Below are 19,351 nucleotides of genomic sequence, written 5' to 3'. Positions count from 1 at the left end.
CGTGCGGGCGAGACTTGCCGACCTGTAGAAGAATCAATTTTAACTTACCTGTCAAATACACAAGTAATGAAGGCGTAAAAATCATGACAACTAGTGAGCAATGGAAGATGGACACGTGTAAGAAATCCATGTGTGAGAAGTATATGTGTATAAAAACATGAATGTTTATGTGTTTTCTTTCAGGAGCAAAGAGCCTATGAGCTCTGGACAATAACTTGAGGCCACAAAGATAGTCCTCACGAACTCTGTAAAATGCAACATAATGAGCATAATGTATAATCTCCATTGTAAATTTTGTAGATTTACTTAGTTTTTTTAATTTTTCTGTGTATTTTTACCTTAAGAATTGTCTTTTGTCTCAGAATGAGAGATCACCATATTTGTGTAATCCTAATAGTCAAATGACAGAAATACTATGTTTAATCCATGTAAATCCGTAAAGTACTCCATCCCATAACGTCAATGGTGACATGTGAATCTTGGTAATCTTGATTTCCAAGATACCAATGGAAGGCAATGTAACATTATGTGATTGCCCTACTATTTTAAATCGTTCACTAACCGAGCAGTCGCTAGGCAACAGCTGTAGTTAGCAAATAATGTTGCGAGAATGTAAAAAAAACGAACGTCCTGTGACGTGACGTGTTTACTGTGGAAGCGCCGTCAGAGATGTTGTGAGCTATTGACTTTGAAAGCTGCTGCGCGAAAGGCGGACAGAAGGAGAACATTCTTTACGCAGTCTTTTGATGTACGAGATATTCTTGATGAACAGTTACTCACTCTTCGTCTCTTGTAATTTGTGTCGGACACGCATGTCTTGCCATCGGATTATTATTGTTTAAAAATATATTAGTGTAATGTGAAAGTGCCATACTGCATAGTAGTAGATTGATGTGAAAGGCTATATTGTGCGACGTGTATCTGGAAATGTTGAAGAATGTTAGTTCGTTATCTATTGACTGACATAAATTCAAAGTTAAATGGAACTTGTGTATGGACTAAATATTTAGTATAGAACCTATGTCTCACTACTTCATCACCATACGTAATTAATTTTCTTTTATGGTTCTGCAAAGTTTGATGGTTCACAGTCACGAATTGTTTCGTCGAAATCGGACGGAAGTTGCATACGCCGAAATATTTTATCAGCACCTAGTTCTACTGGTTAATGCATGATAAACTTTGATCTCTTAGGAAATTCATGTTGAGCTATCCAAAAACAATTATATTTTCAATAGTCATTTACTCTCTCTGCAAAGCAACTCCCGACTGAACAGACGATTCAACAAGGAACAGTCGAACACAGTCGGCGTAAAAGTCCTGACCAGTAAAGGTATTCAAAACCACTACAATAACTAGTTATGTCTATTGCCCTAAGATATATATATATGGAATGGAAATGAGCGCTTGGCGTCATTGGCCGGGAGACCCCTTGCGAGGCAGATCCGGCCGCCATGGTGCAGGTCTTATTACATTCGACGCCACATGGGCGACCTGCGCGCCGGATGGGGATGAAATGATGAAGACAGCACAACACCTAGTCCCTGAGCGGAGAAAATCCGAGTCAGCCGGGAACCGAATCCGGTCCCGCTGATTATAGCTGTATGTTAATACACAAAAGTAAACATATTATTATAACGTCAACTTTCAGATGTTGAAACACGCCTACCAACTTTCGTTTACGTCGCACAACTCCCTCTTGCTGTTAATTTTTTTCCGTCATTGTAATTGTGAGAAGAAATAAACAATAAGAAGCTGTACAATACGAGTAGGTAAACAGTAGAAGACAGCGGCCTTACTTGGTGACGCTGATCTGGTCCTCCACTTCGACAGTGCCCAGCCTCCGGTAGACGGAGAAGAGCATTCTGTCACCCTTGCAGCCAGACCCGCGCCCGTCGATGTAGATGTAGACGTACCGCCTGTTGGTGGTGAAGTAGCTGGAGATGTCCGTGGTGAAGAAGTCAACTATACTTTGGGCGCCCGGGTAGGCGTTCCTGTGGGAGGTAGAGGGTGTGGCATTGTAATGATCAAAACATTTCGTTTGGCGTGTCAGTTACAGTGGAAAAAAATTCCAGTTGTGTGTTATTGAGCAAATTAAATTTTTTGCTGAATTCTGCTGTTAGCTGGGAAAACGTACGAGTACACCGGGCGAGGTGGCGCAGTGGTTGGCACACTGGACTCGCACTCGCGGTAGCGTTCTCGCTTCCCGTTCCCGGGTTCGATTCCCGGCGGGGTCAGGGATTTTCTCTGCCTCGTGATGGCTGGGTGTTGTGTGCTGTCCTTAGGTTAGTTAGGTTTAGGTAGTTCTAAGTTCTAGGGGACTGATGACCATAGATTTTAAGTCCCATAGTGCTCAGAGCCATTTGAACCATTTTTTTTTTTTTTTTTGACTCGCACTCGGGAGGACGACGGTTCAATCACACGTCTGGCCATCCTGATTTAGGTTTTCCGTGATTTCCCTAAATACCTCCAGGAAAATGCCAGGATGGTTCCTTTGAAAGGGCACTGCCGATTTCCTTTGCATCCTTCCCTAATCCGATGGGGCCTCGCTGTTTGGTCTCCTCCCCCAAACAACGCCCCCCCCCCTCCTTCCCTTAAGAGTACAATACAAAAATCATCTGCTACTTTTTGGTGTGCTTTAAATTTTAGAACTGAGTTGTTAATTCCGTTTCATACTGACCCTATCCCCGAAAGGATCGGGGACTGTGTAGTGTGCATACTGTAAGACCTTCAATACACACACCATCAGATTATTTGACATGTCGCTCTAACGAAGTAGGCGAGTGTCAGCAATATGTCTCGTGGTCTTATCGTGGCGTGTTTATATTCTGCCATTAGGTCAGACGATAGAAATGCCACTTGCACGCAGATTGACGGTAACCAACTTTAAACAGAACTTGACTAACTTTCACACACATTTATGAAAATAATAACAAGCATAAAAATTACTTAACTTGGTTCTGGATACTATTTACAATTAACAATCTGAAGTTCCTTTGGTATGGTACGTTAATCTTATTCTCACATATATCTCTGATACTTGACAAAAGTGTCTATACATTTAGCTTCATGGCTATGTACTGGAATATGGTAATCTTATTAGGCGCAGACTGAAACTTGACTATAGACTGGTACAGTCAAATGTAGAACTAGTACAGACTGGTACAGACTAATGCAGACTGGTACAGACTGGTGCAGACAAATGCAGACTGACTAATCGGAGGTCTGTACACTCGTTCTAATACCTCGTGCGTTCATGTATCACTGCGTAAGTGTGATCCACGAGGAGAAAAGGTTCTACGTAAGCAGCAATCTCATTGGCTGCATTACATATTAATACGCGGGTCGGTGGAAGCAGAATTTGGTCCATCTCTATGGCAGCGCCATCTCGTAGTGCGGACACGGACGAGCGCTGCACCTGCGATGTTGTGCTTAGCGGGGCGCGCTCTAGTGGGAAACTTGTGTACACACTGACTACGCGGAACTACGTAGACAACAGACTCATTCAGAAATCTGGCGTCCCCTTTATTTCACTCCAACCAATAAAGATAAAAATTCTTTTTTATGTTAAAAACAGTCTTAGTTACTGGTCGGCAAACTTTTTTGCTCAGCAGCCAATACTGACATTATGAGACGGTACCTCAGACTGCATATGTACCGATCTTATTATTATTAATTGGTGACCTACCTAAATTAGTATGTTATCAAACCCCAATAGATGAACTACAGTATCAGGACGGTAAGTTTGCCGCAGGCACCCGGGTACTGATCGTTAGAGGTTCCCACCATTCAGAACGCTTCTTGCTGACTGCTCTCTGCTTCAGAATGCTACTGTACTTAGAGAACCCAAATATTTGACATTGTAACAGCCTGAAGAAGTGTTGTTGCGCTGTCTGGGTGACCAGTTGATTAACTGATTAATAACAGAAATTGTAGTGATATATAAGTGACATGCAATCACAAATGTTCACCAAATGTTGAAATTCATTTTTCTTGTGTCCATGGCGTTATATTACAATATCCTTAATTTAATTTCGCCAATGGGTTTTCCGCAGTGGTAACACCTGTTCCCATAAAATTACCGAAGTTAAGCGCTATTGTACTTGGCTAGCACTTGGATGGGTGACCATCCTGTCTGCCGAGCGCTGTTGGCAAGGGGATGGATGCACTCAGCTCCTGTGGGGCAAACTGAGGAGCTACTTGGCTGAGAAGTAGTGGCTCTGGGCTCGTAAACTGACGTACGATCGGGAGAGAGCTGTGCTGACCACATGCCCATAGGAGCGTTGCTCTTCTTTTTCTTTTTATCTAGGAGAGATCGGTGTCGGACACTATGTGAGTATGTCCTGCCAAACTGAATTTCTGATCAATTTTTCCAAGTTAACAGCATTGTTCAGCACATAGCAGCCTTATTCTGTCCACCAAATGTATTCGAATACAAAATATGTTTCGCATGAGAAGGATGGCGAAGTAGATGTTTAGCAACACAGAATGCAACTTGCTTTGCTCCTCTGCCTCCGACGTCCTTTCTCGACTTGTGACAGTCTGCCTGAAAATCACTGCAGTCATTTTCAGTAAGCTTATATGTCCACATAAGTCGTTTGTAAAATGTGATGGAAGTGTCCATTTTTGGAGTGGGCAAACATTCTCCATGTTGAAAGTCAGTGTCATTTGGTGTTTATCTTGTCCACTACGTATATATTCTTGTCGTTAGATTTTGGACAGTATGCTGCATTAACAAGATCATTGATGATACTTTAACTCCTCCTCAAGTTTCTCTTTATCTTCCCCCCTTTGCATCAGAGATGAGATGTTCATTTTCAAACCTGTCCCAAGTGTGACAAATGTCCTTTTTTGGTGCTTTTATAGCAAGAATTCAGTTTGTGGAAGTAAGACTCGTAAACTGTCTTACTTACCGGTTTGTTATTTATATCCTTGCAAAAATGTTTGTACGCTTCATGCGGCTATGAAAGAATGTAGTACGATGGACGATACTTTTCGGAAGAATCGAGGCTTGAATAGCGGCAACAATGATAACAATGTAATAATGTAAACACAATGTCGATCACATTGTCATGTATAAGAACGGAATTTTTAAGCTTGCACTAAACCTGGAAAAATAATATAACTGGATAATAAAACCTCGTAACACAGGCCTTCAGAATGCTGTTCAAAAAACAAATTGTCTTTAATGATTTAAGTCTTGGAAGATATTTGCGTAAAAGGGTGTAAGTTAACGTATGTCCTTCTCCACAACACAAGATAGTGTGAAAAGGTGTATACATCGATAAGACCTGGGTTTCACAAAACAACAAGCAAAAATATATTCTGCTCGCCTACAACGAAGCAACGGCCAGAAAATACCTACAGTTATTTTTGTATAGCGTATGTCGGCGACGAAGGGTCAGTTAAGAGTTGAAAATAAAACATTTTCGGAAGATAGGGAATATTCTCGGTCGTAATTATTAAAGGGAGCCATCGGAACTAAAATATTGGCAGCATCATGCAGTTATTCGCGCGCTGAAGCTCAGGGAGTCTCTCGTAAATAAAATGCGTTCATACTTGACACGATACGCCAATGATTTCTCATATAGTAGGTACCAAAATTAACTGTATAGCTTTCTTAACAATTTTCTCGCAGGAAGTTTCTACAAGGCCCAGCACATCGCAAATTCATCAGCGACGACATTTGTCTTTACTCAGGCCGAGCAGTTTCACACTTCTTACGCCATTTTTCTTTGTGTCGCAATACTTTCATATTTTCACGATACAGTATCTAATACATCTGTGAAATTTGCGCATGTTCATACACATATAAAAAAAGTTTTGCATCACCTCGGTTCCAAAAGTTCCAGAACCTGTAGAGAAAATTGGAATAGAGATCAACATAAGCTTCATTTCCTCCCTTTCTTATTGCTCATAAAAACCACACACTGCATGCTGTAAAACCATACAGCGAGACCTGCTGAGGTGGTGGTCCAGATTGCTGTACACGTCGGTACATCTAATACCCAGTAGCACTGCTATTGCATTGATGCATGCCTGTCTTCGTCGTGACATACTATCCACAAGTTCATCAAGCCACTGTTGGCCCTGATTGTCCCACTCCCCAATGGCGATTCGCTGTAGATCCCTCAGAGTTGTTGGTGGATCACGTCGTCCATACACAGCCTTTTTAAATCTATTCCAGGCATGTTCGATACGGTTCATGTCTGGAGAACATGCTGGCCACTCTAGTGGAGCGATGTGGTTATCCTGAAGGAAGTTAAAAAATTGGTTCAAATGGCTCTGAGCACTATGGGACTTAACATCGGTGGTGATCAGTCCTCTAGAACTTAGAACTACTTAAACCTAACTAACCTAAGGACATCACAAACATCCATGCCCGAGGCAGGATTCGAACCTGCGACCGTAGCGGTCACGCGGTTCCAGACTGAAGCGCCTAGAACCGCACGGCCACACCGACCGGCCCGAAGGAAGTCATTCACAAGATGTGCACGATGGGGGCGCGAATTGTCGTCCATGAAGATCAATGCCTCGCCAATATGCGGCAGATATGGTTGCACTATCGGTCGGAGGATGGCACTCACTTACCGTACGGCGCCTTCCATGACCACCAGTGGCGTACGTCGGCCCCACATAATGCGACCCCAAACAGCAGGGAACCATCTTGTTATACTCACTGGACAGGATGTCTAAGGCGTTCAGCCTGACTGGGTTGCTCCTAAACGATTATGTGGTTGAAGGCATATGCGACACTCATCGGTGAAGAGAATGTGATGCCAATCTTGAGCAGTCCATTCGGCATCATGTTGTTGGGTCCGTCTGTACCGCGCTGCATGGTGTCGTGGTTGCAAAGATGGACCTCGTCATGGACGTCGGGAGTGAAGTTGCGCATCATGCAGCCTATTGCGCACAGTTTGAGTCGTAACACGACATCCTGTGGCTGCACGAAAAGCGTTATTCAACATGGTGGCGTTGCTATCAGTGTTCGTGCGAGCCATAATCCGTAGGTAGCGGTCATCCACTGCAGGGGACAGTTCCTGTCTCTCTGTATCTTCTCCGTGTCCGAACAACATCGCTTTGGTTCACTCCGAGACGCCTGGACCCTTCCTTTGTTGAGAGTCCTTCCTGGCACAAAGTAACAATGCGGACGCGATCGAACCGCGGTATTGACCGTCTTTAAGCTCGGTTGAAGTAAAGAGAACACAGGCACTGTTGAAGTACAGAGAACACGAGCCGTGTGCCTCGAATGACTGGAACTGATCGGCTGTCGGACCCCCTCCGTCTAATAGGCGCTGCTCATGCATGGTTGTTTACGTATTTGGATGTGTGTAGTGACATCTCTGAACAGTCAAAAGGACTGTGTCTGTGATACAATATCGGCAGTCAACGTCTATCTTCAGGAGTTCTGGGAACTGGGGTGAAGCAAAACGTTTTTTAATGTGTGTATATTATTTTCAGTCCAAATATGATAGTTATTTTGTTTTATCCACTGGTTGACGTAAAAAAATAATGTTGCTTCAAAATTTCTTGCAACGTTATTTTTTACTATTTTTCATGGAAAGTGGCAAGAATTTTCTTTTGGAAAGGAGTCCATCATGTTCTAGACCAAAACAGAGATGTCTTAGATTTTTTCGGAATTTTTACTAACATTTGAAATTATGACAAACTGTCGGTGCCGTAGGGATGTAAGATGACGTTGAGGTGGCTATTTTCGTGAAGGTCGTTATAGGTGCATAATATTATAAAACGCGGTTGAGAACTGCGGAACGCAGGAATGTTTGATGTGGTTACCGCATCTGTTCAAAATGTTCAAATGTGTGTGAAATCTTATGGGACTTAACTGCTAAGGTCATCAGTTTCTAAGCTTACACACTACTTAACCTAAATTATCCTAAGGACAAACACACACACCCATGCCCGAGGGAGGACTCGAACCTCCGCCGGGATCAGCCGCACATTACCGCATCTGCCTAGTAAGCAGGAGATCCCGGCTTCGAATCTTGATGCGGTACACATTTTCGCTCGTCGCCGCTGATACCGTTTAACGTCCCGCTGCAGCTGATAGCAGTCATCACCCTTCGAATTACGCATAGTGTTTCACAGTTGCGGGATCTGCGTGCTGTCTGTGCTTTCGAAGAAACAGCCACCGTGCATTAAAAAAATAAAAATTTGGATTTCTGGCAACAGCTGCCACAACATCTGTTTCGTTCGTTCTGCTCTTTGCAGAATTGCTCCTTGCCCTCAGCGGAGTATGCCAACTCCTTTCCAATGCCAATATCTGGCACATTCGCTCAAGTGTCATTCCTGTTGGATACCGTCTGTCGGCATATCTTTCTGTATACATCTAAACTATTCTGATCGCGTGCATTCTCTGTACAGAAGTTGCGTAACTACACTGCGCAACGAAATTAAAGGACCACTTTTTCGAAACCCCATAACTGTCTCTCATTGCGACAGTTTTAAATTTGGTCCAAAAGTGCCTATAACCTTCCTCTGTAATGATGCAAAAGCGTGGTTCTCGGCTGCTTCGCCATCCAGCTCGGTGATGTTTCAAACAGCAGGGGTAAAAACATGAAAAAAAAGATAGAAAAAAAACACAGCTCAGAAATTCGCGTGAGCTGTGAGCTGTAAGATGGGTTATTGGCGTTACATTTGCATCAAATTTCGTCACAATTCTGCCCAGCGCATACCGTGGACGAGTCACAAGATGGGATCGTCGTTGCACTACCTCTTCCGACATTTCATCCATTTTTCTGAAGCCTCTGTCACGGAGGTTAGAACCGTGACACCCGGCGTTTAAAACCCGCAGTTTTCGTATGAGTGACGGAGGGAAACATATCAGAAACACTGTCGCTCAGAATCGACACAAAGAAGTCTACTAGTGCCGCATAAAGCGCATCAGTGAAACCATCCGTTCCACCGGCACTTTGCTTCGCTGTAAAAAATGACAGTTGGCAGTGCGATGAGGAACAGTGCGACGTTCTTGACAAATGTGGTCATTGCTGCCTTCCCCTGTCATTTCAACCCTACTCTATCAACACTGCCTAGTTGCAACTCGACTGAACTAGATTGTATCCCTTTAGGAGTACTGTGTGACAGTAGTTTTTGCTGTGCTATGGAGGTCTCCCACCCATGAGCCATGGACCTTGCCGCTGGTGGGGAGACTTGCGTGCCTCAGCGATACAGATGGCCGTACCGTAGGTGCAACCACAACGTAGGGGTATCTGTTGAGAGGCCAGACAAACGTGTGGTTCCTGAAGAGGGGCAGTTGCAGGGGCAACAGTCTGGATGATTGACTGATCTGGCCCTGTAACAATAACCAAAACGGCTTTGCTGTGCTGGTACTGCGAACGGCTGAAAGCAAGGGGAAACTACAGCCGTCATTTTTCCCGAGGGCATGCAGCTTTACTGTATGGTTAAATGATGATGGCGTCCTCTTGGGTAAAATATTACGGAGGTAAAATAGTCCCCCATTCGGATCTCCGGGCGGGGACTACTCAAGAGGATGTCGTTATCAGGAGAAAGAAAACTAGCGTTCTACGGATCGAGCGTGGAATGTCAGATCGCTTAATCGAACAGGTAGGTTAGAAAATTTAAAAAGGGAAATGGATAGGTTAAAGTTAGATATAGTGGGAATTAGTGAAGTTCGGTTGCAGGAGGAACAAGACTTTTCGTCAGGCGAATACAGGGTTATAAATACAAAATCAAATAGGGGTAATGCAGGAGTAGGTTTAATAATGAATAAAAAAATAGGAGAGCGGGTAAGCTACTACGAACAGCATAGTGAACGCATTATTGTGGCCAAGATAGACACGAAGCCCACACCTACTACAGTAGTACAAGTTTATATGCCAACTAGCTCTGCAGATGATGAAGAAATTGATGAAATGTATGATGAGATAAAAGAAATTATTCAGGTAGTGAAGGGGGACGAAAATTTAATAGTCATGGGTGACTGGAATTTGGTAGTAGGAAAAGGGAGAGAAGGAAATGTAGTAGGTGAATATGGATTGGGGGTAAGAAATGAAAGAGGAAGCCGCCTGGTAGAATTTTGCACAGAGCACAACTTAATCATAGCTAACACTTGGTTCAAGAATCATGAAAGAAGATTGTATACATGGAAGAACCCTGGAGATACTAAAAGGTATCATATAGATTATATAATGGTAAGACAGAGATTTAGGAACCAGGTTTTAAATTGTAAGACATTTCCAGGGGCAGATGTGGACTCTGACCACAATCTATTGGTTATGAACTGTAGATTAAAACTGAAGAAACTGCAAAAAGGTGGGAATTTAAGGAGATGAGACTTGTATGAACTGAAAGAACCAGAGGTTGTACAGAGTTTCATGGAGAGCGTAAGCGAACAAATGGCAGGAATGGGGGAACGATATACAGTAGAAGAAGAATGGGTAGCTCTGAGGCATGAAGTAGTGAAGGCAGCAAAGGATCAAGTAGGTAAAAAGACGAGGGCTAGTAGAACTCCTTGGGTAACAGAAGAAATATTGAATTTAATTGATGAAAGGAGAAAATATAAAAATGCAGTAAGTGAAGCAGGCAAAACGGAATACAAACGTCACAAAAATGAGATCGACAGGGAGTGGAAGATGGCTAAGCAGGGATGGCTAGAGGATAAATGTAAGGATGTAGAGGGTTATCTCACTAGAGGTAAGATAGATACTGCGTACAGGAAAATTAAAGAGGCCTTTGGAGAAAAGAGAACCACTTGTATAAATATTAAGAGCTCAGTTTGGATTCCGTAGAAATATTGGAACACCTGAGGCAATACTGATCTTACGACTTATCTTAGAAGAAAAATTAAGGGATGGAAAACCTACGTTTCTAGCATTTGTAGACTTAGAGAAAGCTTTTGACAATGTTGCCTGGAATACTCTCTTTGAAATTCTGAAGGTGGCAGGGGTAAAATACAGGGAGCGAAAGGCTATTTACAATTTGTACAGAAACCAGATGGCAGTTATAAGAGTCGAGGGTGTGTTCATCCCTTCCAGAGGGATGCCGCCAACTTATATTTCGCGGAAAGACCACAGAGATAAGAGAGATTAGGGCTCATACAGAGGCATATAGGCAGTCATTTTTCCCTCGTTCTGTTTGGGGGTGGAACAGGGAGAGAAGATGCTAGTTGTAGTACGAGGTACCCTCCGCTACGCACCGTATGGTGGATTGCGGAGTATGTATGTAGATGTAGGTGTAGCTGTAGGCTCAGTCCGAGTTTCAGCTCCATATAGCCATCACGTTATGATTATTATTATTATTTATTTTTTTAGAGCGCCATCGGTAAAGTTGTGTTTTTGTTGTGTGATACGATTTAGGGCAACGTTATGATCTAAAATGTTGTGTAATACTTGGGGAACCCACGAGTGTGACTTTTGAAAAGTTGAAATAGGCCTATGGGGAAAATTCCTTATCAACAGCACAAATTTTCGCTGGCAATAGTCTGTTTTGGAAGGCCAAGAACACGTTGAAGATGAACCTCTTTCAGAGAGGCTTTCAGTTTCAAAACCGAGAAAAACGTCGAACATGTGCGTGCTCTGGTGAGATCAGTCTGGCGTTTGACAACAAGGATGATGGGTGACCTGCTAAACTTCACCTTACATCAAGTTTTGACTGAAGTTTTGCACATGCGAAAGGTTTGTGCCAAGTAGTGCCGAAACAACTCACAAACTGAACCGAAGGACAATCGATGAAACGTTTCCGTTAATCTTCTTGAGAGGATCGGCAATGACCACGAATGGTTCAGTCGTGAAGTAATACTGGGGACGAATCCTGGATTTTTCAGCACGATCCTGAGAGAACGCAGCAAAGTGATTTCCGGCACACTGGAACGTCTCCTCGACTGTAAAAAGCACGAATGAGCGAATCAAAGATCAAAACAATGCTGATTTACTTTTTTGACAGTACTGATAACGTGTATAAAGAGTTTGTTCCTCCAGGAGAAACTGTCAACCAAATGTTTTACGAAGCTGTTCTTGAAAGGCTCAGGAAGAGGGTGAATCGAGTGAAGCCGGACATTGCAGACAAGTGGATGCCGTATCATGACAACCATGTCATACGGCTACTTCCATCAAGGAATTTTTGACTGCAATAGGGGTTCTTGCTGTTCAGAGCCCCCCTGTTCACCTGATCAGAGTTCTTGTGACTTTTTTTCCCGAAATTGAAAACTGTCTTAAGGGACATCATATTGGGACTCTGGAGAACATTAGAAAGAATGACATTAGAGGCCGTACCATTTGAAGCCTTTCAGCGCTGCTACCAAGACTGGGAACAACGACATTCAATGTATAGCTGCCGAAGGGAACTTCTTTGAAAAGGAAAGTATTGTTGTTTGAAAATATAAAAATTTTGGCAGATAAAAAAATAAGTCTCGTTACTTTCCTCGCACATCTCTTCCTTCTGTATCATGTGCAGATTATTAGCGTCATAAAACAGTAGCATAGGTTATGCTCATTGTCTCGTGTTTTCTTACAGGTCCCTATAGGGTAAATGATTGTTCACAGATACAAGCTAATAGGAACAAATTCTTTATGCACGGTATCAGTACTGTCAAAAAAACGAATCAGCATGAACAAAGTAAGAGCATATGGACTGTCAGACCAATTGTGTGATTGGATTGAAGAGTTCCTAGATAACAGAACGCAGCATGTCATTCCCAATGGAGAGAAGCCTTCCGAAGTAAGAGTGATTTCAGGTGTGCCGCAGGGGAGTGTCGTAGGACCGTTGCTATTCACAATACACATAAATGACCTTGTGGATGACATCGGAAGTTCACTGAGGCTTTTTGCGGATGATGCTGTGGTATATCGAGAGGTTGTAACAATGGAAAATTGTACTGAAATGCAGGAGGATCTGCAGCGAATTGACGCATGGTGCAGGGAATGGCAATTGAATCTCAATGCAGACAAGTGTAATGTGCTGCGAATACATAGAAAGAAAGATCCCTTATCATTTAGCTACAATATAGCAGGCCAGAAACTGGAAGCAGTTACTTGCATAAATTATCTGGGAGTACGCATTAGGAGTGATTTAAAATGGAATGATCATATAAAGTTGATCGTCGGTAAAGCAGACGCCAGACTGAGATTCATTGAAAGAATCCTAAGGAAATGCAATCCGAAAGCACAGGAAGTAGGTTACAGTACGCTTGTTCGCCCACTGCTTGAATACTGCTCACCGGTGTGGGATCCGTACCAGACAGGGTTGATAGAAGAGATAGAGAAGATCCAACGGAGAGCAGCGTGCTTCGTTACAGGATCATTTAGTAATCGTGAAATCGTTACGGAGATGATAGATAAACTCCAGTGGAAGACTCTGCAGGAGAGACGTTCAGTAGCTCGGTACGGGCTTTTGTTGAAGTTTCGAGAACATACCTTCACCGAGGAGTCAAGCAGTATATTGCTCCCTCCCACGTATATCTCGCGAAGGGACCATGAGGATAAAATCAGAGAGAGTAGAGCCCACACAGAGGCATACCGACAATCCTTCTTTCCACGAACGAGACTGGAATAGAAGGGAGAACCGATAGAGGTACTCAAGGTACCCTCCGCCACACACCGTCAGGTGGCTTGCGGAGTATGGATGTAGATGTAGAGTAGTGAACACCGGCGAATTGTCAACGAATGGTCGTTCTCATGTGTTCATTTCTATTAAATGCAGTGGTAAACTAGGCTCGAAGAAGGCACACCATGCGACTGCACTCTGTGACTTTGCAATCTACGAGCAAGTGACTGTGGCCACTTGACATCCCACGCTCACAGACGCCGCTCACGCTGATGTGTCATCAGACGAGGTAGTATCGGTCATCTTTGGCAGCTTGTGCTACTCTGTGCGTTGCTGATACACCCCGTCTCTCTCACGCTGCAGCCGCGTCAACACCACGTGGGTAGCCCATGCACCTGAAAGTTTCAATTGTCTGCACTCACACACTGACGATGGCAGGTCTCTTCTGGGAGCCATTGGGGTCGAGGTCCGGGGGCAGCAGCAGGCGCACCTGGGCTGCCACCCCTCCCTCCACCTCCACCCAGTCCTCCAGACGCCCTGGCTGCAGTCTAGATTTCAAGAACGTCCGCTGTTCTTTGCTCTTTCGCGTTAGTTTCGTGTCGCCTGTAACACACAAGGGGCAAAAATATACATATGTTTCGTGATTTAAAGAGGAAACGGTACCGAAACAAACTTAGTACACAGGTAAAACACTGTAAAAAGCAATTTAGAATGAATATCGCGATTACAAACGGCTATAACTGTCTAATGCATAACAAAACAGCGATTAGAAATATGGATAATGTAAAGGAAATTTTGAAAAAAACTTCACACACTTCATAAGTTTTCTGTGTAACTTTCCCTGCTCACTCAGATAACATCTAATGGATAATCGTTTTCACAACATACAGGGATAACGAGTATAAGCGCAGGTATTTTTATGTGTGGTAACTTGATATGTGCAAACATCATTGTGAAGGTTGTTTTTCTCTGTATAATACAGTCTTTCCGCCATCATATCACAAAATACGATACGATACTGCATGAAGAGTTTGACGGACCACTGAAAGACCTGAGACGAAACAAGGCCCCGGGAGTACACAGCATTCCATTAGAACTACCGACGGCCTTGGGAGAGCCAGTCCTGACAAAACTCTACCATCTGGTGAGCAAGATGTATGAGACAGGCGAAATACCCTCAGAATTCAAGAAGAATATAATAATTCCAATCCCAAAGAAAGCAGGCGTTGACAGATGTGAAAATTACCGAACTATCAGTTTAATACGTCACGGCTGCAAAATACTAACGCGAATTCTTTACAGACGAATGGAAAAACTGGTAGAAGCCGACCTAGGGGAAGATCAGTTTGGATTCCGTAGAAATATGGGAACACGTGAGGCAATACTGACCCTGCGACTTATCTTAGAAGCTAGATTAAGAAAAGGCAAACCTACATTTCTAGCATTTGTAGACTTAGAGAAAGCTTTTGACAATGTTGCCTGGAATAGTCTCTTTCAAATTCTCAAGGTGGCAGGGGTAAACTACAGGGAGCGAAGGGCTATTTACAATTTGTACATAAACCAGATGGCAGTTATAAGAGTCGAGGGACATGAAAGGGAAGCAGTGGTTGGGAAAGGAGTAAGACAGGGTTGTAGCCTCTCCCCGGTGTTATTCAATCTGTATACTGAGCAAGCAGTAAAGGAAACAAAAGAAAAATCCGGAGTAGGTATTAAAATCCATGGAGAAGAAATAAAAACTTTAAGGTTCGCCAATGACATTGTAATTCTGTCAGAGACAGCAAAGGACTTGGAAGAGCAGTTGAACGGAATGGACAGTGTCTTGAAAGGAGGATATAAGATGAACATCAACATAAGCAAAACGAGGATAATGGAATGTAGTCGAATTAAGTCGGGTGATGTCGAGGGAATTAGATTAGGAAATGAGGCACTTAAAGTGGTAAAGGAGTTTTGCTATTTGGGGAGCAAAATAACTGATGATGGTGGAAGTAGAGATGATATAAAATGTAGACTGGCAATGGCAAGGAAAGCTTTTCTGAAGAAGAGAAATTTGTTAACATCGAGTATAGATTTAAGTGTCAGGAAGTCGTTTCTGAAAGTATTTGTATGGAGTGTAGCCATGTATGGAAGTGAAACATGGACGACAAATAGTTTGGACAAGAAGAGAATAGAAGCTTTTGAAATGTGGTGCTACAGAAGAATGCTGAAGATTAGATGGGTAGATCACATAACTAATGAGGAGGTATTGAATAGAATTGGGGAGAAGAGGAGTTTGTGGCACAACTTGACCAGAAGAACGGATCGGTTGTTAGGACATGTTCTGAGGCATCAAGGGATCACCAATTTAGTATTGGACGGCAGCGTGGAGGGTAAAAATCGTAGAGGGAGACCAAGAGATGAATACATTAGACAGATTCAGAAGGATGTAGGCTGCAGTACGTATTGGGAGATGAAGAAGCTTGCACAGGATAGAGTAGCACGGAGAGGTGCATCAAACCAGTCTCAGGACTGAAGACCACAACAACAACAACATCGTTTAATGCATAACAAAAAAACGATAAGAATTATGAATAATGTAAAGGAAATTTTGAAAAAAATTCACATACTTTATGTTTTCTGTGTACCTTCCCATGCTCACTCACATAATATCTAAGGGATAATCGTTTTCACAACATACAGGGACAACGAGTATAAGTGCAGGTAATTTTATGTGTGGTAACTTGATATGTGCAAACATCATTGTGAAGGTTGTTTTTCTCCGTATAAAACAGTCTTTCCACAATCATATCACAAAATTTATGACCTGATGCCTTCTGCACAGCCATAGCTGCACCACTAAGTGGACTACGGCTGTCAGTATAGACTAACTGTTTTGCATCCACACTTCGCACTTTAACATCCGACCTGCCCAGGGGAAATTAACCATTAATGGCTTGCTCTTTCACATGTTCTTGGAGGTATTAACCAACATAAAGTCCTACGACTTGCAATAGCTATCATTAACAGTTTTCAGATGACGTACATACTGATGTAATGTTGATCTAAAAATACAAGTGTTGTCCAGAAAGTAAGTTCCGATCGGTCGCGAAATGGACACAACAGTGAAAACCTGATGAAGCTTCGCACGGATGTGTTGGGTAATGTCTCTAGTATGACTGACGATCGCCTAGAACAACGATGACTCCCGCCAAGTAGGAGGGCCTGCTGAGAGGCTTCGCCTTAGTGAATGCAGCCCACCTAACACAACTGCCACGCACTTGCTTCAAAAATGGTTCAAATGGCTCTGAGCACTACGGGACTCAACTTCTGAGGTCATCAGTCCCCTAGAACTTAGACTTACTTAAACCTAATTAACCTAAGGACGTCACACACATCCACGCCCGAGGCAGGATTTGAACCTGCGACCGTTGCGGTCGCGCGGTTCCAGACTGTAGCGCCTAGAACCGCTCGACCACTTCGGCCGGCCCCCGGTACTTCCTTCATGGCAGTTCTCAGCCGCACTCTGCAGGGGCAGTGAAGACGCTCCTGCAGCCTTTTCGATGGGTTCCATTACCCACAATACATCCCTAATTGGCTCATCTGAGTATCATCTCTGTTCATATGAAACTCTGGAGACGAAGACGACACTTGGGCGCAGGCTACACGCTATAGACCAGCGTAGAGAATTATCGGAAAGAACAGGCGGCTGCCTTCGATGACTATGGCGTTGGAAATTTGGTATAACGCTCCGACAAATGTCTACGTCGGAGCGGTGACTATGTAGAGAAGTATCTGGAAAGTGTAGCTAACTCTTGCAAATAAAATGTTTCTGGTTTTCACTGTGGTTTCCATTTAGCGATCGATCGGAACTTACTTTCTGGACAACCCTCGTATATGAACATCCATTTCTCATATTTATCCTAAATTGATCCTCTCTGGCTTCCGGCGGCTATCTGATTTGGTGAAGACTGCCAGTCTCGCTAGCGGGATGAAAGCAGAGCTCACCATCTGCAGCATCGTCGACAGGACTGACTGCGGACCTTTGGTACAGAGCCGAGTGGAGGGTCTGAATCAGAGGCTGAGACGGTTCTGCGACCGTGTGGGCTGCAGATTCCTCGACTTGCGCCATAGGGTGGTGGGGTTTCGGGTTCCGCTGGATAGGTCAGGAGTCCACTACACGCAACAAGCGGCTACACGGGTAGCAGGGGTTGTGTGGCGTGGGCTGGGCGGTTTTTTAGGTTAGATGGCCTTGGGCAAGTACAGAAAGGGCAACAGCCTCAACGGGTACGGGGCAAAGTCAGGACATGCGGGGACCAAGCAGCAATCGGTATTGTAATTGTAAACTGTCGAAGCTGCGTTGGTAAAGTACCGGAACTTCAAGCGCTGATAGAAAGCACCGAAGCTGAAATCGTTATAGGTACAGAATGCTAGCTGAAGCAAGAGATAAATTCTGCCGAAATTTTTACAAAGGTACAGACGGTGTTTAGAAAGGATACATTGCATGCAACCGGTGGTGGAGTGTTCGTCACTGTTAGTAGTAGTTTATCCTGTAGTGAAGTAGAAGTGGATTTTCCTGTGAATTATTATGGGTGGAGGTTACACTCAACAACCGAGCTGGGTTAATAATTGGCTCCTTTTACCGACCTCCGGACTCAGCAGCATTATTGGCAGAACAACTGAGAGAAAATTTGGAATACATTTCACATAAAGTTTCTCAGCATGTTATAGTCTTGGGTGGAGATTTCAATTTACCAGATATAGACTGGGACACTCAGATGTTTAGGACGGGTGGTAGGGACAGAGCATCGAGTGACATTATACTGAGTGCACTATCCGAAAATTACCTCGAGCAATTAAACAGAGAATCGACTCGTGGAGATAACATCTTGGACCTTCTGATAACAAGCAGACCCGAACTTTTCGACTCTGTATGTGCAGAACAGGGAATCAGTGATCATAAGGCCGTTGCAGCATCCCTGAATATGGAAGTTAATAGGAATATAAAAAAGGGAGGAAGGTTTATCTGTTTAGCAAGAGTAATAGAAGGCAGATTTCAGACTACCTAACAGATCAAAACGAAAATTTCTGTTCCGACACTGACAATGTTGAGTGTTTATGGAAAAAGTTCAAGGCAATCGTAAAATGCGTTTTAGACAGGTACGTGCCGAGTAAAACTGTGAGGGACGGGAAAAACCCACCGTGGTACAACAACAAAGTTAGAAAACTACTGCGAAGGCAAAGAGAGCTTCACTCCAAGTTTAAACGCAGCCAAAACCTCTCAGACAAACAGAAGCTAAACGATGTCAAAGTTAGCGTAAGGAGGGCTATGCGTGAAGCGTTGAGTGAATTCGAAAGTAAAATTCTATGTACCGACTTGACAGAAAATCCTAGGAAGTTCTGGTCTTACGTTAAATCAGTAAGTGGCTGGAAACAGCATATCCAGACACCCCGGGATGATGAAGGCATTGAAACAGAGGATGACACGCGTAAAGCTGAAATACTAAACACCTTTTTCCGAAGCTGTTTCACAGAGGAAGACCGCACTGCAGTTCCTTCTCTAAATCCTCGCACAAACGAAAAAATGGCTGACATCGAAATAAGTGTCCAAGGAATAGAAAAGCAACTGGAATCACTCAACAGAGGAAAGTCCACTGGACCTGACGGGATACCAATTCGATTCTACACAGAGTACGCGAAAGAACTTGCCCCCCTTCTAACAGCCGTGTACCGCAAGTCTCTAGAGGAACGGAAGTTTCCAAATGATTGGAAAAGAGCACAGGTAGTCCCAGTCTTCAAGAAGGGTCGTCGGGCAGATGCGCGAAACTATAGACCTATATCTCTGACGTCGATCTGTTGT

General features: G+C 43.6%; 1 protein-coding gene across 3 annotated transcripts in view; it reads right to left on the bottom strand.

Moving 5' to 3' along the window:
• Window positions 1-19,351, bottom strand: part of LOC126190795 (venom dipeptidyl peptidase 4-like) — a 366,367-nt gene that overhangs the window by 105,505 nt on the left and 241,511 nt on the right. For all 3 annotated transcript variants that reach the window (XM_049931343.1, XM_049931345.1, XM_049931344.1), the window contains 2 exons: window positions 13,941-14,121; window positions 1,800-1,994 (listed from right to left, as the gene is read on the bottom strand). In XM_049931343.1, coding sequence (XP_049787300.1) covers window positions 1,800-1,994; window positions 13,941-14,121 — 376 coding nt within the window. The remainder of the gene's footprint in view (window positions 1-1,799; window positions 1,995-13,940; window positions 14,122-19,351) is intronic.

Source organism: Schistocerca cancellata, chromosome 6, assembly GCF_023864275.1.
Source record: "Schistocerca cancellata isolate TAMUIC-IGC-003103 chromosome 6, iqSchCanc2.1, whole genome shotgun sequence".
NCBI classification, from domain to species: Eukaryota; Metazoa; Arthropoda; class Insecta; order Orthoptera; family Acrididae; genus Schistocerca; species Schistocerca cancellata.
Note: the sequence above shows the minus strand (reverse complement) of the source record. Positions and strands in the feature narration are given on the sequence as shown.